Source organism: Brachyhypopomus gauderio, chromosome 14 (genome assembly GCF_052324685.1).
Source record: "Brachyhypopomus gauderio isolate BG-103 chromosome 14, BGAUD_0.2, whole genome shotgun sequence".
NCBI classification, from domain to species: domain Eukaryota; kingdom Metazoa; phylum Chordata; class Actinopteri; order Gymnotiformes; family Hypopomidae; genus Brachyhypopomus; species Brachyhypopomus gauderio.
In genome coordinates, this window is record NC_135224.1 from 9,379,389 (window position 1) to 9,401,827 (window position 22,439).

The 22,439-nt window shown below is 49.5% G+C and overlaps 1 protein-coding gene across 12 annotated transcripts in view; it reads right to left on the bottom strand.

The window, feature by feature from the left end:
- Positions 1 to 326: 326 nt before the first annotated feature.
- The window catches only part of dysf (dysferlin, limb girdle muscular dystrophy 2B (autosomal recessive)), a 56,934-nt gene continuing 34,821 nt past the window's right edge, over positions 327 to 22,439 (bottom strand). For 7 of the 12 annotated variants that reach the window (XM_076973382.1, XM_076973379.1, XM_076973378.1 and 4 more), the window contains 16 exons: positions 17,859 to 17,918; positions 12,042 to 12,140; positions 10,591 to 10,719; positions 9,879 to 10,034; positions 9,241 to 9,332; positions 8,626 to 8,796; positions 8,142 to 8,284; positions 6,377 to 6,516; positions 5,873 to 5,961; positions 5,668 to 5,763; positions 5,251 to 5,392; positions 4,354 to 4,453; positions 3,505 to 3,677; positions 3,230 to 3,339; positions 2,426 to 2,573; positions 327 to 2,094 (listed from right to left, as the gene is read on the bottom strand). In XM_076973382.1, coding sequence (XP_076829497.1) covers positions 2,035 to 2,094; positions 2,426 to 2,573; positions 3,230 to 3,339; positions 3,505 to 3,677; positions 4,354 to 4,453; positions 5,251 to 5,392; positions 5,668 to 5,763; positions 5,873 to 5,961; positions 6,377 to 6,516; positions 8,142 to 8,284; positions 8,626 to 8,796; positions 9,241 to 9,332; positions 9,879 to 10,034; positions 10,591 to 10,719; positions 12,042 to 12,140; positions 17,859 to 17,918 — 1,908 coding nt within the window. In that variant the 3' untranslated portion in view covers positions 327 to 2,034. The remainder of the gene's footprint in view (positions 2,095 to 2,425; positions 2,574 to 3,229; positions 3,340 to 3,504; positions 3,678 to 4,353; positions 4,454 to 5,250; positions 5,393 to 5,667; positions 5,764 to 5,872; positions 5,962 to 6,376; positions 6,517 to 8,141; positions 8,285 to 8,625; positions 8,797 to 9,240; positions 9,333 to 9,878; positions 10,035 to 10,590; positions 10,720 to 12,041; positions 12,141 to 17,858; positions 17,919 to 22,439) is intronic. The other 5 variants (XM_076973387.1, XM_076973386.1, XM_076973385.1 and 2 more) reach the window with 1 other exon arrangement.

Below are 22,439 nucleotides of genomic sequence, written 5' to 3' on the forward strand. Positions count from 1 at the left end.
CAGCACAACCAGTCGTGTAGTGCGAACGGCACAAAAACCTGACGACTGAAAAGTCGTGTAGTGTGAACCAGGCTTAAGAGGAGGTAATGAGCATGTCTTAAGTTCACTGGTAAAGCTCAAGATTTTTCCCCCCCCACAAATTAATTTGCTCTGCCACTAAGACATTCTGCACTAAAGACTGAGGTGACTTAGCCGATCGGTATCCACCTTTGTAACAGCTATTAAGGCTGAACACATGCGTGAGGCTTCTTTAGAAAACAGAGAGTGTCTCTCATACTTTGTGGCATACACACACCCCTGGGCATTTCTTCAAAGATTTCATGTAGTCAAGGGAATATATATATTTTTATTGGAATATTGCTATGTCATACACATACAGCATATTGCTATAAACAGATACATATACAATGTCTTGATCTTATCCCCATGAAAGGCACAAGCAATAAGGCATTAAATCCAGCACATTCAGCATGACATTAGAGATTGATAGAGGAAGAGATTGATAGAGAGAGACTGATAGAGGGAGAGATTTATAGAGTGAGAGACTGATACAGTGAGATTGATTGAGAGATAACCTTCATAACCATGGGTGATATGCAGCAATACCAATTTTTTAAAAAAAAGGGATCGTCGTGTTGTGTGAATCAGACAGAATTGCCGGACATTTTCTGAACAACATGGGACCCTCAACTAGTTACTTTGGTTGCATTTCAAGTATTTTGAAAATTGCATTGTAAGGATTAAGGCAAGGATATAATGGAGACACTTTAACTAGAACTCATGGAGAAGAGGCTATTGAGCAAACAAACAAGATTGTTATGTTTTTATGATAATTGAAACAAAACTCTCCCAGGCTGCCCTCAGCGTCCACCCCGCCCCCTGCTCTCTCTCTCGGTACGTTCACGGGCTCATAGCTGACCTCCCCTTCTGCTTCTAGACCAGTGAGGCCTGTGTCCAGATCAAAGCCCCACTTTAGGGCCCCTCCTTCTTGGTTTTCGGGCCATTTTCTTTTCCTTTTGAGTGGCATTGTGTGACACTGGCTGTCTGATAAACGACACTGCTTGGCGTGTGCACAGGTCAGCTTTACGTATTAGGTGCAGCACTGTGGAGTCCTGGACTTGTGTGACCCCTGGGCTGGGACCTGTGTGACCCCTGAACTGGGACGCGCTGCCCACAGAGCTTTGCAGTGTGTTTGAACACTCTGACTACATTTTCAGCTACTTAAAGTGGTTCTGACCAGATGCTCATTCATTCAAATGCACAAAAAAATGAGTTCAAACTCATCACAGGGCCCCGATGTTTTTCAACAGGCACTCTCTCCCTGTCTTGATCTCCTAGCCTTAAAATAATTCTCATATGCGCAAACTCGCACAAACGCACGCACATACACACCAGCCCATGGCAGGTCCCTTTAGTGAGGGATTGCCGTGCAAAAGAAAGAAGAGAGGGATGAGGGCGTGAGAGGAGGAGGCTCGTGCTCCCCTCGGTGTGAGAGCAGAAGAAAGCCGTGAAAAAGCCTGCGTTTTACATGACATAAACAAGGGTTTAGAGCAGGCATAAAAGAGCACGCACGAGAGAGATAAAAGTGTCTGAGGGAGTGCAGAGGTCAGTGCCCGGTCACAAACAAAACTGCAGAGCCCAGAGCTTACGCGCTCGCATGTACGCGCAAGTACACGCAAGTACGCGCATGTACACGCAATTGCACGCGCAAGGCTGCGCAAACGTGCACGCTGAGACATACGTGTGCAGGCATAGACGGGTTGATCAAAGGCACACATGTCAAACTGAACACACAACACACACAGCGTTACTGCCACACACACACACACACGCGCGCGCTCTTCCAGCGCTCTCGCATTTCTGCATGCACGTACGCGCCGCCTGCCCAGGCAGCACGACTCAATTGGCCCCTCGGAGCCGAGTGGGAGAGAAGGGGGCGGGGAAGCGTGCTGAGACGCCATCCAGTGCCGGTAGGTGGTAGGCGGGGCCCCACCATCATCCTGCCTTCAAAGTCTCTTTTCATTGGCCCCCTGCTCACTGGGTCCCTTTCCCCACTCCGCTGAAGGGTCCCACCATCTTCATAGCAGCATAGTTCTGTGAAGCCAAATAAAAACAGGCCATTCACATGACAGAGATTAAAATACCACTCCCTACAGTCACACTAAGTGGAGCTCTGTCCAGGAGTGGCCAAAGAATGAGTGCTGACAGGATATTCTAACCAAAACTATGCGTGCCTACAGCACACGCCCCGCCGATGAGCTGCTCTCATTCGTGAGTGCGTGAGCGTGAGAGAAATATTCGAAGCAGGTGTAACTTTCAATAACGCATGCAACATTCCAGAAAAACGGTCAGAGTGATACAAGCTATTTGCACACCAGCCACCCACAGATACGCACGCACATGCGAAAACACGCGTGTGACTTACGGGGAAGGCGTAGAGGAAGACCCCGAGGAAGAGCAGGATGAAGAAGAGGAGGACAAGGCCTAGGATGACCCACTTAAACCGCCTCCACACGATGAACTTCAGGGTCTTGTACGGAGAGGAGAACCACAGGAAGGAGGTCTCAGGTCTCCTGCACAGGAAGAGCAGACGGACTGGTCAGCATGCGCTGGGGAACACTGGGGTATACTGGGGTACAGTGGAGTACACTGGGGTACACTGGGGTATACTGGGGTACAGTGGAGTACACTGGGGAACACTGGGGTATACTGGGGTACAGTGGAGTACACTGGGGAACACTGGGGTATACTGGGGTACAGTGGAGTACACTGGGGTATACTGGGGTACAGTGGAGTACACTGGGGTACAGTGGAGTACACTGGGGTACAGTGGAGTACACTGGGGTATACTGGGGTACAGTGGAGTACACTGGGGTATACTGGGGTACAGTGGAGTACACTGGGGAACACTGGGGTATACTGGGGTACAGTGGAGTACACTGGGGAACACTGGGGTATACTGGGGTACAGTGGAGTACACTGGGGTATACTGGGGTACACTGGAGTACACTGGGGAACACTGGGGTATACTGGGGTACAGTGGAGTACACTGGGGTACACTGGAGTACACCATGTGTGGGCTCAGCATGAGTGCTATGTCCTTCATCACGGAGCATTGGGTATGCTGACCCTATAGGGCAGGCTAGGTGGACCTTAGAGGACCAACTAGGTGAACCCTAGAGGGCAAGCTAGGTGGACCCTAGAGGGCAGGCTAGGTGGACCCACTTACTGAGGCTCCTCCAGACGAGGGTTCATGTTGGGCTCGTCTCTGCCCTGTCCCGCTGGACGCTCGTCCTGCTCCTGCTCTGACACTATCTCCAGCGACATTTCTACCTTTCCCTGAGTGAGAGAGAGAGATAGAAAGAGAGAGAGACCAGGAGAGAACACACAGATATGGACTGTGGTTGCAAACATGGACACTTTATTGTTAGATTGAATTGTATGTTAGATGTATTTAACACGAAGAGGGTACTTCTTTCTGGAAAGTTATCTGAAGTCACTCACAGCTAAGACCTTCTCTCCATGACTATCACATGTGCAGGGCCACCAGCCTTTGACTGTCTTTTGCTCAAACAGAGACACCAGCTTGTCTGGGGTCTGAGAGAGCAGCTCCAGGCTACATTTCTCAGGGGACTTCGCGGGTCTCTGCATGTGGTTCAGATCCATCTCCAAACAACCTGAGAGGGATGCAGGGGAAGAGGAGGGAGTGCGTTTTCAAGCTTTGATAAAGACGGGGCAGGAATACACTGTGCTGTCGGGTCTGCGCTCAAAAGGGGGCCGTTTGTCATTGTCACTTTTTACACTGTGGCTGCATGATATTTATTTTAAATGTGTAGATATTCCATATTTCAGCTCGCTGCGTTTTCAGAGCGCCTTAAGGGAGTCGTGCTCCTAGGGCCATAACTCTTATTCCCTCAAATGTGCTGATTTGCTGGAAATAAGGTTAATAAGTACAGCAATAACAGTGCCAGTAAAGTGGACCATGGGCCAGAATGATGTATTTGTGCATGTGTGGTACTACTGTGTGTGGTGTGAGGCCATGGATGGAAGTTACAGGTTACGTATGCTCAAACCAAGGCCTGTACACACAACTTAATGATCAAAACACACACACATGCGCACACACACGTGCGTACACACACGCACCCACTAAGCTGAAACATCAGGATCCTATCAGTGTGGTCCTATTTCACGTCGTGTTTTTGCTTTGCGTTCCCCTGTCACGGTCAAGGCTGAGATATGGTGCGGTAGAGCAGCACTGTGGTTTTGGGGGGAGGTTAGCAAACACTGAACTAGCCGAGGTGGAGGTCTCTCAGAGGATCTGGGACTTCTTAGCTCCCTGTGTCTTCTTACCGAGGTAATCGTCAAAGGAGAACTTGTCATTGTCCCAAATCTGAAGAATAAGCTTGGGAGGAATCTTAGTCTCAGCCTTGTCCAAACTCCAGAAGTGCTCCTGCAGAGACAGGGACAAGGACACGGAGAGAGGGAGAGGGGAAGAGAGAGAGGGGGGGAAGAGAGGGAGAAAACATGAGACAGACAGAGAGGCAGAGGTAAACAGACAGACTTAACGAGTGCCTGAGAGGAACCAAGTGAGAAAATGATGGAGAGAATGTGAGAGGGGGAGAGAATTAGAGAGGGGGTGAGAGACAGGCCCAGAGAGAGAGTGAGAGGGAGAGAGACAGAAAGGAGACAGGACAGACCCGGTAGGAAAGAGAACCACTACAATCCCACTTCCACACCCGGTCACCAGACAGGATGCCATCGCGGTGACAGCGTCCTGGCCGTACAGTAGCCGTGACTGATGTGCGGCGCTGCTCCGCGGGGTAATGAAGTCCCGCTTCACGCCAGCACGCTGCTGCTCCGCACCAGTAAACACCGCCTGCCCGTGTGCGCCTCCCGCTTGACGACCGCGGCACCAAAGCAACGTTTTACCATAACCGATCTCCTGCAGGCCAAAACCTCCCGCTGTCACTCTGTCCATCACCCCTGCTTGTTCTGAGCCAGGCTCAGAGAGGACAGCTGTACCTGGACGGGACACCGTCGTCCCTCGGTTGGGGGAGGACGGAGACACCCCAGCCTGGCAATGTGAGGTGTCCTCACCATGCAGGACTAGTCTGTATGTTTCATTGGGAAGCTGATGCAAGGTAAGACCATGAGGGTTTTCTTTCTACGCCAATAGCACCAGCGGCCACACAGTCTCGATTTCCACCCACGGACGTCTCCGCCCAGGGCGTTCGGTCTGAAGCCCACCTTCTTATCAATGGTGCAGGTCTGCTCAGCCGGCAGGTAATAGAAGGGGAAGAGGAACCTCCAGTTGAAGTTGCCCTCGCCGCCCAGTGAGCGGTAGTGCACGTCCGTCTTCTGCTTGTTCCCCTCGTGCCCGTGCATCCAGCTACAGGAGAGGAACCAAAAATGAACACAGTCTCCACCCCCCCCCCCCCCCCCCCCCCCCACCGGGCGGTGTCACCGGCCATGACATACGGCCCCAGTTGCCCTGCGACACTGTTTGTTTGCCACTGTTCGATCTCTTTAGCGTCTGTCTGTTACTATTGGTCACATTGGCAACAGACAAGCAACAAGCCCGTGGCGCGGGCAACCGGAGCGGCTCCGGCCCGGCAGAGCCAATCGACAGGGGCTTAACAACCTCATTAAGACACCCAGACGTACCCTTTCACATAAATGTCACTCATCCTCTCTCCGGTGACACTGACATCATCCAGGATGACATCACTGGTGTTCCATATAATACAGCGCAGAAAGAACCTATGGCAAAGGACAGGGGCAGAGCTGACAGCAGCACACAAACACATTCTCTCCGGTGCTTTAACAGAAAACGCTGCCACGCTGCCAAATTCGGTCGGCGCCGTCGTACTTCTTGGCTTTGCGTGGAGTGATGTTGAAAGGCGGTCCTGGGGGGCCCAGAGACTTAGGGAAGAGGTCCACCCACAACTGCAAGCGTCCCTGAAAAAGGGCATACAAAATGTGCCAATCAGAGGCACACCATAGTACACGCCACGAAACACACACACACACACCGTAATACACACACACACTCCGTAATACACACACACACACGCCATGAAACACACACACACTGTAATACAAGCACACACATACACCATAGTACACACCATGAAACACACACACACAGTAATACACACACACATCGTAATACATGCACACACACACACACACCATGCTACACACACACACACAAACCGTAATACACACACACAGACCATAGTACACACAACCCAGCATACAACCCCTCCTGTCTGGAAGATTAGGTGTAGGTAACACAGTACGCCACCACTCAGACTTGCGCTGTAGTTTCAGCTCTCGGAAACTCTTACGGGTGAAGCCGGGCTGGCGGTACCTGTTCTATGTCAGGCTGCAGGGGGCTGTAGAGCGGCCTGCTCTCCACGTGCTCAGGCACCAAGCCCTGGGCCCTCAGCGCCAGCAGAGCCAGCCTCTCCTCCAGAGGCCCGAGGTGAGGGTTGGACCCACCCGTCTCATCTGTGGAACCAGATAAGCAGACGCTATCACCGCTATGGCTACATGACCAGTTCCTGTGTGGGTGGAGGACGCTGCTGGTAGGCGTAGTAGGTGTTTTAACATAGCGGGATATAGGCGAATGGCACGGATGCAAAGCTTTGGTACAGGAAAAGCCATGTTGAGACACTAAAATCGTCAACGTGTTATTTTCTAAAGACGCACGCTGACAAGTCTTAATTTTAGAGGTAGAACACTTCATTGCAGTTGAGCTTTGAAAGAAAATCATCAATGAGACTGTGAAAAAATGTGAGGTGTGAAGTAAATTCATGAAGCGTTCCATTTCTATGGTGTGAAGTGTTTATTTTCCTCAGTTCTCTGGATGATGCATTAATTTCATCACTGTTGATCTAAGAAAAGAGCTTTCCTCTTCCAAGGCAGAAAGAAGGAGAGAAGAAAAACCCCTTCTCCTCCTCTAGATTTTAAAGACTGAAACCTTGTGTCACATCCCTGAAGGAAACATGGCCACGTTGCGGAGAGGAGAGGAAGAAAGGGGAGTGGAGGAGTGGAGGAAGACGGTCTCCCACCGGGTAGCTGGAAGCCCAAAATGGCTACCTCACAATCGCTCAGAAGCGTGGGTTGCCGCGGATACGTGGGGGGAAAACAAACCGAGGCGATTTTCCTCCACGATGAAACTCTGGAGACAGAGGCGGCCGAGCCCACCGCAGTGTTGACCTTGGCCGCCTCGGCCCTGCACACCAGCCACTGTAAATCTGGAGCCGACCTTGGAAAGATGGCCGCCGAAGCAGTTTTGCCTCCCTCAGGCACCGTGGGCTTTACCTCACGAGCAAAGGGGAAAAAAGGCGGGAAGATCCTGCTGTTTTTTTTTTTTTTTTGTATGTGTTAATTAGTAGTTTGGAGTTTGGATATTGGGGAATAACGAGGCAGAATATATGGCGGAGGAGAGGTGGGAGGAGGAGGAGGCAGGACAGGGAGGGTGGAGGAGGTGGAAGTCACGGTCGGACACCATAAATCCGCGCAGCGCTAATGTGAAGCTAGCGCTAGCTGTTAGCTTCACTGAGGCCTGAGGCAGCGAGGAGGGCGGGGTCTGCCGTGAAGGGGCAGCGGCAGCACGGACATCGCGCATTCACTCGGACCCTCGGCCTCCTCTGACTCCCCCCGACCTTCTCCCCATGCTGAGACCACGTTCTTCCCACCCGGTCCTGCAGCCCCCCCCCCCCCTCCACACACACACACGCACACACACACACACAGATATGATGTATGGCGTACACCCAGACATGAGCAGTTATTCTTTTCCCCTCCGGTGTTTTCACACAGCCGCAGCCCATCGCGCGCTCGGCACACGCCTTCTTCACGACGGAAGACGCAGACGTGACGGCGCTGGGCTGATGCTTTTGTTAGCTTTTACTCGTGACTAACGCACGCGCCGGCTCCAAAGAAAAGACCTCCACCTTCACCCCACAAAGCCCTGGGGAGCAGGTCCGCCTCACACCGGCACGAGGGAACTTTCCCCTGATCTGCCTCTGGAAGTGGAAATTCAGAGTGGAAGTGCGTGTGCGGGTGTGTGTGCGGCCGCGGGTTCACGTGCGTGTCCAAGCGTGAGTGCGTGTTCACATGTGACCGACCCAGGTCTGCAGCGGTGTACGTGCGGCCCCTGAAATACAGTCTGTCCTGCTTGTAGACCGGCAACTTGTAGTGTCTGCTCCGACACAGGCGCTGGATCAGCTGGCTGGGTTTTAGTTGGTCCCTCCACTGGTTCACTCCGGACCTGGGGGGGGGAGGGAGGGAGGGAGGGAGAGAGAGAGAGAGAGAGATTTAATTTCAAACTATCAGGCTTCATTTCATATTATAAGCTTTCATTAAAACTGTAAATGTCAGAATGCAGGAGTGGACTAGAACACAGTAATGTCACTTTAGTCAAGATGCTTTGGAAAACACTTTGTGTTATATTTTTTTTTCCCAAAAGGCATTTGGACAGTGCCAGAGTGAAGTGTGTACATCTTTACAAACAGCTGCCTTTACACACAGTAGGGCTGGGACAGTTCAACAGTTTGTGTGTGTGTGTGTGTGTGTGTGTGTGTGTGTGTCTGTAAACATTGCTCTCCTTACACACAGTAGGACTGGGGCAGGCCACAACGGGCACTATAACGCGACAGGAAGCGGTTCTCCAGATCGATGACGGTCTCGCCGATCTTCTCATCCTTGGAAAGCATGTCATAGTCATAGAGTGTGACTTTGAGGTCCTTCTCCAGGGGCAGGGAACATGTCAGCTCGAACATCCTGTGTAAGGAGATACTCGCTTGCTTACAAACACACTTCCACCCTGGCTCCTCAACTTGACCCACAACACTCAAACACACCCTCTCCTGCACCGAACTAATTGACTCACTCTTTTTCACGAAAAAGTCTGCTTGAAAAAGTATAACCAATCATTGTGTGATTTAAACAATATCTAACAATATAATTAAACAATAATTTATTTGCTTACTAAGAATGTCACCGTCTGGTGCTGTTATCTGTTTCGCATCACCTCCATGTGTAACTTATCAAAGTGCAATATCTGAAGTGTTTTGGTGACGGTTATTGCTATGAGTACAGCGACCCCTGCTGGTGTCCAAAAGTTCTTCAGTCAAGAAGAAAAGCCACTACTATACATGAATACGTGCTAAACTAGTCTGGAAAATGAGAGGGAGAGAGGAGAAAGTGTGGAGGAAGATCTCTTACTTCCCAAACACGGGGTTTAAGGTGCAGGGGATGTAGTTGTCATGGTCACTTATTGATTTCTTTCCTAGTGTGATCTTGACATATGGGTCGCACTGGGAAAACATAAAAAAGAGTGCAATTAAACCCACACACACACACGCATACACAAACACACACACAAACACATACACACACACACACGCATACACAAACACATACACACACACACAAACACATACACACACACACAAACACATACACACACACATACACACAAACACATACACACACACACAAAAACAGCAAAGACCTTCTCTGGCTCAGACCATGTCGCGTCTCTCACTAGCACTATGCAACAAGCGTCAGTTCTGCCCGGGCCGTGTGGCACCAGGAGACACCGTGCTCTGTGTCATAACTCTCCGGCCCGAGTGGGTAATGACAGGACGACGCCCATTTGGCCGTGGCCGATGGTAGAGAGGTCGCAGAAGGACGCATGATGGTTCCATTCAGTGAGTGCACCGTGTCTCCCGAGATATTGACACTGGGGGCCTGATGCTCCACTCTCGTCTCCCGCAGTAAACAGCCCAACACGCCCACAGCGTGCAGACGTCGGGTCGAGGTCTCGTGAGCGGGATACGTGAGCGGCTGGCGACGCCTACCTTGCCATTGGCGTCTTTGGGTTGCAGCGCGAGGGCCTGGACCACGTAGAGGCGAACCAGACACACCTCCGTGCCATTGGGGGGCAGCTGGCGGAACTGGCGGGGGGGCAGAGGGGACGACGGTGCGCTGGGTAACGGGTAGATCATGAACATACCCTGGGGGACAAGACACCGAGCATCAGAGCCGTCTCTGTCGCACCTATAGGAAGAAAACCACTATTCCGGCTGGTCAACGGAACCTTCGATGGCGATGGCGTAACTCTCTTTGGCTAACCCTGCCTGAGCATTAACTTTGTCCACCGCCATCACACAAAATGACAATGAACAAAGCCTTTTTTCCCCCCTCTCTCCCTCTCCACAGAGAGCAGTGCGTTATCCTAATGCAACATTAGAGCGCTGAATGAAATAATAATCCCAAGGCGGACTTTGACAAAGAGCAGACGTCGGCTTACAGCTCAAAGAGGAGAGTGTGTATCCCAGCTGACACGAAGGGTCCAGACACACAGGCCTCTCCTACCGCTACACAGGCTGTGCTAATAAGCATGGCCGCCCCTTCCCCTCCTCATCTGGAGCACTTATGTCCGCCTCCGATTTTCACTGCAGGCATCACCGGGGATGAAAGCACACTCCACACCGCATCGGGTCACCGCTGTGTCTTTGCACGACTGCGGCCCGGGGTCACGGCCTCGGCCCCGGGTCTCGGGAGGCTCACCTTGAACTCTCCGACAACAGAAGGGTCGTCGCTCTCGTCCTGCGTGCATCCGCGGTGAAGCCGGAACGTCTGGCAGAAGTCGGACAGCCGTTCGAAGCCCTCCACCTTCTCCAGCTCGCAGTCAAACACCTGTGGGGGAGGGGAAACGCTCACCTGTGAGGGAGGGGAAACGCTCACCTGTGAGGGAGGGTGTCTGTGTGAAGATATCAGCCCCTGCAAACTCCGGAATTGAACTTACCTCACGCTTACAGTTCCACAGACACACATGACACACAAGGCACGTGACTGCAGCTACAGCCAGCTGTCGCTTAGTGTCTTGGACATTAACTGTAAGTTTAGCATTTCAACAGTGAAATGACCTCAAACGCTCGTTGAATGTAAATGGATCATGGAATTCTCAATTACGAGGTTTAAAAGCAGCAATAAATTGTGCAAAAGTGGTTTGATGTGCTGGAGGCGAATGTGCATGACACCAGCCTGTGTCATAGGGGCCGGCCATCCAACGTGAAACTCAGAAGGCCACACAGGAGATGGTGGAGTGTCCAGCGTGTGAGAGAATACACGTAAACCGCCCTGTGCTGTTTTAAAAAGCTGATCCCTGGGATCCAGTAACGTCCCAGCAGGCCAGACCGTGCGACACGTCACACGTCATCTGAAATCTCTTTCCTTCCTTCTCTCTCTCTCTCTTTTCCCCTCTCTCCCCGAGGCAACATTACAGCGAAACAAAAATAACAGCTGATCTCAGCAGTTCTGAGAGGTCGTCTCCCTGCAGGGACCGATCTGAGTTCACGTGACTAAGGGCGGCGGACACGCCAGGTAACCCCGAGAAACGATGGCCGTCCTGAGGACTCACACACCAACCTACGTGGACAGGTCAGGGACGGGAACACCGGCTAAGAGCAAGCGAGAGAAGCCGTGAGGGAAGGAGAGACAAGGAGGGGGCGCAGGGAGGCTGGGGGCGGCGAGCCAATGACGTCTGCGGCCGGAGCCCCTGTCTGCTCCCAGTTATTCACCCCCTCCACTGACATGAATCCGTCGGAAAAGCTGGCGGGTGCGGGCCGTCCCGTGAACGCACGGGCTCGTGGGAAGCGGGCGGAGGCGTGTGCAGTCCCCACCGCCCCACGGGCCTTTGAAGCCCTGCGCCGGGACCGGCAGCACCGCGTCATTACACCACATGTCCACCACAGTGCTTTTACACTCGGTTCGGTTTGGTTTGGCACCACTCACACAATCCCGTTGTTCTAAACATAATGCAGCTATGATGTCAGTTCAGCTCAGTGACCCTATTACAGGGCGTTTAACATCACAGTCACTTTCCGGTAACGTATGTAATATTTCTCTAGACTCACCCACACAAACGACCCACACATGAAGCAAGCGTGATGTGTGAGCGGTGTGTGTGTGGCTGCATGCTGTTATGTAAGGGTGTATCTAACGTTCAGGCTCTTTACCTGCAGGGTGTCCAGGCCCTTCTCCAGGTAGTTCCCACACATCTTCCGCTCGCCCGTGGAGGCGTAGAACTTACTCCACCAGTCCATGACGTTCTCCTCCTAGTGTCACAACAGAGGAGTAAGAGAACATGCACATGGGATGATCCCCCCCACCACCACCACCACCACCACGTCACACAACCTATCCTACTCACCCACTGCCTCATCTTTGTCCAGCAAGGAGAAAAGACATGTGTAAGGTCAGAGGGTTAAGCAGGAGCCATCGAGGAACCTTAAAGAACTGGAGCGCTCGTGCACATGCAGGATGGAGAACGGAGGAATGACCAGTGGAAAAGAACCTCTTCCAAAGCCCTTCAGCTCTTTCCACTGCAAACTAAGAGTCGCTGACAAATCTCTTACAGGTGACGTGCTGGACGTCTCAGCCCCGTAATCTTAGACTTGCTATGGAAGCACACAGCCCTGAAAACAGGCAGCGTTTTGATTCCCCTGAAGAATGCCCCGCGCTGAGCCCAGCTACCGATGCCAGTTTGCTGTTGCACCCTGTTGGCTCAGCGTGAGGGGTAGATCCACTGGCAGCCGGGAGAGATGTTGGCGGGACACTCCTGAAGAGTGTCAAGGGACGTGCACTTCTCCTGCAGGCCAACAGCGCATTATCCCCCGAACAACAGACAAAGGGGTGATTTTTAATGCGAGACAACACCCTTCAGCAGTGACGCTGGCTCTATACAAGGAACAAAGGCCCAGTTCAACATCAAACACTCATAGTCCAGCAGGGTTTCCTCAAGCCATTACCTAATTGTCTTTGACCTTCAACAGAGACAGTGCTGAAATGAACGATGTGGTGCGTATGTGTGCGTGAGACAGCGTGAGGACAGGATAGGACGACGCGACGTGGCACGGGACTGTCTGTGTGTGTCCATGCGAGAGAGAGAGACGCGGCATGTGTGTGTGTGTGTGTGTGTGTGTGTGTGTGTGTGTGTGTGTGTGTGTGTGTGTGTGTGTGTGTGTGTGTGTGTGTGTGTGTGTGTGAGATCCCGGCCCTCGCTGCGCTCTCACACACTCCTGCTTCCAGAAACACGGCTCTGGCGTGCACTGCTGGGGGATGCGTTCTGGATCCAGCATTCTTTTCACTGCTATTTTATAACTCCAGCAAGGGAGGGAGGGAGAAACCAGTAGCAGAAGAGGAATGTTGGAAGCGGCTCGGTTCTCCTTCTCCTCCGCGCTCGAGGCGGATGGCATGGTGGCATGTGTTCTCGTGGCCAGACAGCGGTGTGTTAAAGTGCCCAATGTGCCACTGCGGTGTGTGAGTGTGTGTGTGTGTGTGTGTAAGCACACACATGTCTGCCCATCTCTGAGCTGTGAGCCTGGAGCTATTTGCCACAACTACACAATTAGGACAAGGAGGTACGCTAATGAGGGAGAAAGAGAAAAAAAATTAATGAAGGAGCGATTTTTTCTCTCTCTCTCTCTCGAAAGACAGAGAGAGCGTGGAGAGAGGCGAGGGAAGCCGCGGCCAGCCCTGGGGCCCGTCCAGAGCCCACAATCCCAGCGAGAGCGAGCGCTGGAGAGAGAGGAGCAGGGCCCGCCCGAGGCTCTCTGCCAGCCGGCGTGTCTTCCCGGAGGCGGCTCGGCGGGGAAGCGAGTCTGGGCACGTGGGGAGGTGCTGCAGCGTGGCTGCCCTGTCTCCCCCTCTCTCGCCACCCGAGGTGGGGCAGTAAGTGCCGGGCCGCAGACCGCCAACGCTCACCTGGCTGACCCTGAACACCACTGATCCCTGCACCGCCATAAGCCTCCATGTAAGAGCGGAGCATTATGGGGCCTGGGTCTTGAACAGGGTCAGCACCGGTGTTCAGATAAGGTCCTGAACATACAGGACTTTCTCCTGGACGCCACCCCGTGTTCGTCGCTGCCCGCCACCCTCGGCTTTGCTCAGGACTGGCGGGGTGCAGGCTTTGTGTGCCAGCTGTGTCGTGGCATCATAAGAGGGCATGAAGGGGGCATGCAGACCCAACGTCGATGGGCAGGGACAGGAACAGTGGGAGGGAAAACACAGCACCTCTCTGCTCCTCTGAGAACTCATTCATGCTGAACTTGTTAAGAGTGGTTGGCTGCTTTCTCTGTTCCAGAAATATGAATTACTGTAGGACATTTACACAGCCGGCATTGCGCCTGAACAAAACGAGGAGATCAGCCGAACTTTGTCCCAGTTCACGTAGGCAAAGGATAACAACAGGAAACCGCATGCAGTTCTGTAAACGGATTTAAGGTTCATCTACACACAGTTAACGTAAAGAATGTTGTGAATGGGCAGCGCAGGTGTGCCAGACGTCTTGACTGACAGGTCATTTGGGAACATAAATAATTTCCAAAATTACCTCTGGAATTTGCGACAGTGCTTCGAGCTAAATGAGTCGGGATTCTTGCACATGTTTGAATGTGAGGTCCAGTGTCTCTTGTCCAGCAGGACGTCCTTATTCGTCCAAGTGATATATGAGATATACGAGTGCTCTTTTGGGAACTGAACCCATGACCTTGGTGTTATTAGCACCGCACTCTACCAAGCAGTGTTCAGGAGCACTACCAGAGCGGGTTATTACAGGGCAAAACCAGTGCAGAATGTTACAAACCTATAACAAAGCCGGATGACCCAACAGGATGCTGTGTAAGCAGTGAGACTGAACTACAATGAAACAAGACTCGCCTCAACAAAGCACATTAACCCAACACTACAAACACTTTTCACTCAAACCAAGGGAGTCCACTAAATGTCCTTCAGCACAGTTGAGCTGTTTGTCGAGAATTTAGCCACGAACCAGTATTCCAGTTTCTCAGTGACCACAGTGCTGGCCCTTTCACTGCCCTCAAACTTCTGAAGTTGTTTTGGACGTCGACTATAAAGGCACAAAATGGAAAAATCACCGAAAATGCCTTTTGCCCTTTGGAATGTCTGGAGGCTTGGCGTGTACCGGGTCAGCCGTGTTCCACGTTCCGTAAGGATTCCGCAATGTTCCGTAATGACTGCATCATGGTGAGACGGGCCTCCGTGTTTGACAGTCATCATAAAACAGCGAGCCACCATGGGGCCAGCTGGCATTTGATTTAAAGAATCGAAACCACGACCAGCCACATCAGAAACAAGACGAACCGCACGATGATCACCGCACTCACTGGTCAGCACTGGCCTGAGCCTTTTTGATTCAGCACATTAAAGGCGTATTAAACTTCACCCAGACACATCTATCAGTGAGTGAATCTGGACTGAATACTTTAACACAGCAAATCTGGAAGTCATGAAAAAGACATAAAAATGTCATATGCTACAGCACTGACCACGCATAGATGGGCCTGTTTAGTTATTTCGAAGACTCGCATTTACGCCCTAGCCTATTAAGTCATCTCGCTAGCTGCGACATTAAGGCGGGATCGCACGTACTCACAAGGCAAGGCCGCTGACCTTGGGTTCACGGTGTTAGAGGACTGCTCAAAGTAACCAAGCTCAACGATTACGCTCCGACATTTTCCTGCGGGGTGACTTCAAGAATTAGGTCATGTACACAGCATCTGCTCTTTCCTTTCTATCGGTGTCTGTAAGTGCCATTACAGGATTATGTGTGTGCAGAGAGGGAGAGCACGAGGCCCCCGGAACGCAGACTGCTGGAGGACGGGTTGTCCGGGCAACGGAGAGGGCAAGAGCGGTGATTCTAGGCGCCTGTAAAATCTACATCTCCAAAATTTCATTAGTGGAAAACTGACTGAATGTGCTGCTATCCTGCTTCATCTGTTTCTGACATTTGGCTTTGAAGGGATATACACCGGGAATCTTAGAAAAGCCCTATTTACTTTGGCTTTAGTGAGAGAGAAAATTTGGGTTTTTGATCATCTGGTTCGAATATTTTCTAATAAAATAAATATCTTTGTTTGTAGAAAGAGAAACCTCTAAGTCTTGGCTTGTAGAGACAGTGAGTGCTACAATTGGACTGTCACATAAACATGCATTTGTATCAAAGGAGCCAACACAGAGCTGGCCCGGCCCGGCCCAGTAAAATGAGAAAGAACACGGAACCTGTAACGCTGTAGAGGCCAGGTCACACAAGCCCGCGGCCATTTACCTCACCCCGGTACCAGCGTGAAGCCGGTGAGACCCAATGTGCACCAACTTAACAGTGCATACACATGTCATAATGTGTTACAGTCAGACATGCGTAACCATTCACACTCACATGAGTCTTTTAGCATGTACTAAAATTCTTGCAGCCAAAAACGAGACAAAATGAACCCAGTGTTGAAATCAATTGGATGTTTTCTGCCTTAACACCAAACAGTATCCATCTCTGTGTTTCATCAAAGAGATCAACATTTCTCCATATTTTTCTGCAACCACTTTTAGGCATACCAAGAGGCTATTATGCATTCAAATCCGAATTAGCATTATCAACACAAGTAAAATGTTTCAAACTGGAGTAAAATGGTCAGTCTTTGCTAAGGATGTCAGAGATGTGAAACTACAGGACTATCATTACAACCATAGAATAATGCCGAGCTAAGATTCATAAGCCAGTCAATAATTCACAGGTTTGTTTTAGGGATGGGTCGCTTGAATAGGACATATATATGCACAAGAACACACACACACACCTTTCTCTCTTTCGCTCACACAAAAACATACACAAACACACTGTCACACACACACACTCACAAACACACATCTATTACAGGATATACCTTGGGAAACATTAATTCAAATTTTTCCAATTACTGTAAATTTTCTTTAACCTGACTACTACTTATGCCCTGAGGAATTCAGCAGTCTCTTTTATGAGTAATATTTATTTTTATTTTACTAAATTTATAACATTATAGCTGCAACTACCCTAAAAGACTATAAAACTGTGAAAATGCTCTTTTTTCCTACATTTTTTCAACCAACTCAATTAAGTCCCTGGCACCAAAGGATTACATAACTGTTCCACATTACGAGCTGGAGTGAAACACCACAGACTGCAGCAGGAGTTTTCAGGTTTGTAAATCTTCTAGTTTGTTGTTTCTGTTTTTCCTTACAGCATGCTTTACTCTGGCTTATAAACTCCAGTCTGGTGTACCTTAGGAGAGTAATGTGCAACCAGCTGCTTTTCAAAGATGCTTGTCACTGCAAGGGATGGGTGAAGCCCTACAGACATGCATACTGTTACGTTGGAGGAGGCAAGCACAACGAGGCACGTAGCAATGACACATAAACGTTTATTAACAAAACGGTGGAGTCCAGCGTGGGTAGCGCACAGCACTCTTAACATCAAACACTAAATGACACGAGCTTCAGACAAAGACGAGCACGGGACATTGCGCGAATGCACATTAAATAGACGAACTACACAATCCCCAGTGATCACGAGACGAGCCACATGTGAGACCGATGCACACGCTCGCTAACAACCCACACCCACGGAAATACAAATACGGACAAAACCAGACGCAGACGACATAAACACACCCCCCCAAAAGGAGGGGTCCGGAGCTGTTACGTGACACATACACTATACGTGCAACATGCACACATGCAGGACCACACATATGACATAACACACACATTTACACAACTTGCAGTTCAACATCTTCAGTGTCGCAGAAGAACATTAAAAGTCTTTGCATGTAAAATGATGGCCAAGTCTTATTCAGTGCTTTCTTGAGCACATCACCTCTTGGACTAACACATAATACAATAGCTAATGCCCAGGACAGAAAGAAGATGTTGAAACACAGCCGATCAAGGAGAACGTTGGGTAGCTGCAGGTCAACCGGGGACAGGACGCAAATACGTACGTGGAGGCTGGAGCGTGAAGGTGAGATGTTAATAATAGCAGAACTGGTGCCGTCTGCTGGCTACAAAGCAAAGGCGTAGCTGTTAGCAGGTCCTCGAAACCCAGAGGAAACAACAAAGTTTATACAACAAACCAAGTCGACGCAACGTGTTGCGAGAATCACCATTTAACGGGATGATTCGTTTCTTGCATACACTAGACAGACACACAACAGGGCATTGAGATGTGGACCCCAAGAGATGATGTGGTTTATTGCCTGCGCAAAGCTATCTGCTAAAATATACATTGCCCTCCAGCTATTTATGAGACACACAAGTTAACCTTAAAACAGACATGTCAATCTAAAACTTTCGCCTAAGAAGAGCATATTAAGTAATATGGACTTTTTCAAATCGTTACGATATAAGGGAGAACAGTTCGGAAAATTGAGAACGCATTAGTGCTCTTGGACGTGTATTCTAAGAGCAATATGAAGGCATCCTGTATGGCTTACAGATGAAGGCTCAGAGAAACTGGCGATGAGGCACAGATGGTATCCTCAAGCATTCTGAATGCGGCCTTTTGAGCTCTGACAAGCTTGTGCTTTCAAGCAAAATGTATTTATTATCATGAATGCTGGACCCATGAAACATGATTTCTTGATGAAAAATAACATAGTTGTTTTCCCACAACAGGGCTCAGGAATGTAATAACTCCAGAAGATTGAATAAGAACGAAACAGTGAGAATAGCTAATGCTACAATGCAAGCACTCAAGCTAATTAGACACAGACACAATAGACCCGCATATGCAGATAGTGCACTCTATTACCCTTTAATGCTAAAACAATCGATTGTTGTCCTTGGGAGTAGGGTCGTACAGAGGTGCCAAGCCCAGTCATAAATTAACAGCCCATGAAGTTCATCTTCTGAGATAAACAATGGGGAAATAATGAAACCCTGATGAGGGAGCCCGCAGGGGAGTGACGGAGATATATAGCAAAAACATCTTCAGGGCAAAAGACAAAAACAGTAGTGTTTCCTTTGGGCATAACGGGATGCAGTGTACACAATAAAACATTCCAACAATAAAACTGAAGATACAAAGTGGTTTAATTTTAAAAGTCGTTTAATCACTGCTAACTTATAAGCTGTCCTCACAGAACGCACATAGATCACATAGACCTTCCCGTCATGATCTTGCTATCTTAATGGCAGAGGGTATGCCAAATGTCAGTATTTGTGGACCTTCGCAGGGTAATTTAATTTTTAGAGTTAGGTCATGGTAATGAGATAGCCTTGAATTATCCACAGAGATATATACACGCCAGGTTGCCACTAAACACCAACCAAACATAAGTAGTGCCAAATCAATTAGGCTACATGATATGTCTAGCAGGCTAATGTCTATGCCAGAAGCACTAGCTTGAACACTTATCCCTGACAATTATTATAATCACTTCTCACTGAGAGACTGAGGGTGTGGGCAATAATTATGGTAGAATAGTTTTACAACTGTGTAATTTTTGCCCAAAGTTGTGTCAATGTCTGTGGCACCGCAGAATGTCTAGAAAGCATGTGAAATTAAGTTACTCTAATAAAACAAAAGTTAAATGGAGGTTGTGCAGTACGTGACAGATGACAAGAACTAGCTGAAGAGGTGAACATCCACATACGTCATAGATCACATCTACTCTTCTGTTTTCCCTCCAAGTGACTGTGCTTTAGGTCACACAAAGATTAGCCAACTCATTACAATGTGTAAAGATCCCAGATCAACACAACGTCACGGGCTAATCAAAGGGAGCCAAGGTCGTTCTCCGTCTCGATTGGGCCGAGTGGGTCTGAGTGGGACCTGGTTATGTAAGGTCTGTCAGCAAGTGCTCTCTTTCCCCTGGTGTTGACCCCAAGAGAGGGGGTGGAGGGCGGAGAGGTGGAGGCGGGGGTGGCAGGACGGAGGAGGGGGGGTTGCTGTGGCGCCTGTGGTGAACAAGCAGTGAGGGGGGGCACAGTTGCCTATGACTCACCACATCAGAAGGAGGACTGAATCCTCATAGCATCTTCTGCTGTATAGTGCCAGGGCATTATGTATACAACTGAGCCGGCTTTCCCCACGGCATGCGATGAGGATCAGCTAATTAGTACCATGCCCATTTGTTTGTAGTTGATCTCTAACACGGGACACTTGTATTACAACTTACTCGGAGTGCAGTGAGATGTTAAAGCATGCTGCATCACCTCGTCCTGCATCACAGCACGTGTGCTTCACCCACATTAAACCCTCCAGGCAAATCCACCCAGGAACAGTGTGTGGTGAAACCAAGCTCAGCACTTTACTATAGGGTTCCTCAAGCCCCATGTCAGAAACCTCCTCAAAGCTCCTCTATGTGGCCGTCCGCTTTTAGCACCCGGATCCTGAAGTTATGTTCTGTATCCCAGTCGGGACCATGGCAAATCTATAAAGCCACCAAAGGCGTGTCAACCTTCCCCACAAGATGTTGTTTTTGGCCTCATTGAGACCGGCGCTAAGTGACAAACATGGACCTCTTTACCAAAGACTGCTTTTTTCCACCAGAATACGAGATCCCAGTTCGGGGTTGTAGCTGGAGCCAAAGTGGAGTCTTTGGGGACATGATGAGGCTCGAGTTTCCTTTAATGCCCTGGGGAGTATATAGTCCAACTCTCTCTATTGCTCTCTGCCCCCACAGCAGAAAACACAAGGAATTCAAAGATGTGGAAATAATTCAGAGCACTCAGTGTGTTGACTTTTCTGTACTGCTGTTAGCTTGGTATAGCTTATGCATATCCAAACTGGTTAAATACACAGCATTGAACATAACCCTGCTCTTTTAGACAATGTGTCATACACAAAGGTTCAGGCCAAGGCCTATTATGAACCATCAGCCTGAAACCATTGGTCCAAGCAAAAAATGTCCTAGTGAAGAAGCTCGACTTCTCTAAAATAGGTTTGACAAAGCACAGGCTGTGGAGAACCAAGGGTCTGTACTGTGGGGATGCCCTAAAGGCACAGAACTCCCCGTGAGATGACCTAAGCCAAAGACCCAAAGAGAGTCCAAACAGTAGCTTCTGCCGCTGTGAGCAAAAAGTCTCACCACCATGTGCCCGAACCAGGCACAGCTAGAGACAGTGGAGGCGTCGTGAGGCCGCACACATGGCAGAGTGCGAGTGTGCACCCCATCAAACCCAACACATGAAAGATGTACAGCACTAAAGGCTGGAGCACTCCCGCAAGGCACGAAAGGACACATCCCATCCAGAAGAAATGCAGAAAAGGCATCCTGGGGAACATACCACCCCCACCCCCATCCCCGGGGCTCTCCTCTGCTTCCAGAACATTCTCAGATGGACAGAGATGAGAACCATGAGGGGATTTTCACATGCATGGCTGCGGTTGTGGTTCCTCTTATATTTGTTCTGACCCGAACAAGCCATCTGATGGCAGTCCTTTGACAAGGCAAGCCAGAAAACAAATAAGAGAAAAATGTTCCCGTCATACGAATGCGCAGTTCTAAATAAAACCGGTTGTGCTGTGGTCGCCAGCCAGCTGAGACCAGGACGGGGGCTGGTACGGGTGTTTACTGCACATTTAGCAAAACGTTTGCTTAGTCGAAAGTGCGGTCGTCCTTCGTAGCATTCAGCCAATTCCAGCTCCGCCGCAACTGGTGTAACTAATGATTGTGGGAAATATTACCAGAACGTAGAGCAATCAGATATGTTAAATAACCGCAACTATGTTATCTTGGGAATTTAGAGGGTAATCAAAATTAATGGTTTTTACGTCCTAGAATGCAAGGGACTGTCCGTTTTCATTACTACAAAAATGTGCCACTCTGTGCTACCAGAGATGCTTGACTCAACGTTCCACAGCAAATGGATGAACACAACACGCCATGTCAACAACAAATTAGATCTTGCTCTCGGGCCGGCTCAACAGAAAAGGTGAGAAGGATGCTCGAAAACAAAAAGAAAAAAGGACTCCATTAATGGTGCTTAACAGGGTATGGTGCTTAACAAGGGGTATTCCTTTTTCCACTCACTGAACATTAGACGCTCGACACCAGGCACAAAGCAGCCCAAACGGGAAGGTCAGTAACGTAAACAAACTCACCCTACAACTGCAGTATATTGCCAAGGGAGTGAGCTCAACCATGCAAACCCAGACTCATAGCTCTGTTTTTGTTTGTGTTTTCCAGTGACTAAACAAATAAAAAGCTAAAAGGTCAAAGTTGAGACATGGAAACAATTTTTCAATTTTCATAGCTCTTCTTGATCCTTTTTTATGTTATTTTTATCTAATTTTATTACAATTTTTTTATTTTACGGAGAGTGGGTTATTTGTAGTGTGTAGTCAAGGCAAGGAATTGATAAACCTTAAAAGGATGCTTTGTTAAAGCCTGGGCTCTTTTCATATGGTCTAAATTGGTCTGTCTTTTTCTACTTAGCTTTGTCAGTATGTATATGGGTCAGAAGCCTTTCTTGATGAGTATTTATTTTCTCATACCGCCCCTCAACAATCCTTGTGCGTCACAGGTTGACTAAGTACTCATAAAACCTTCAGAACAGGCACAGGTTCACGTAAAGGT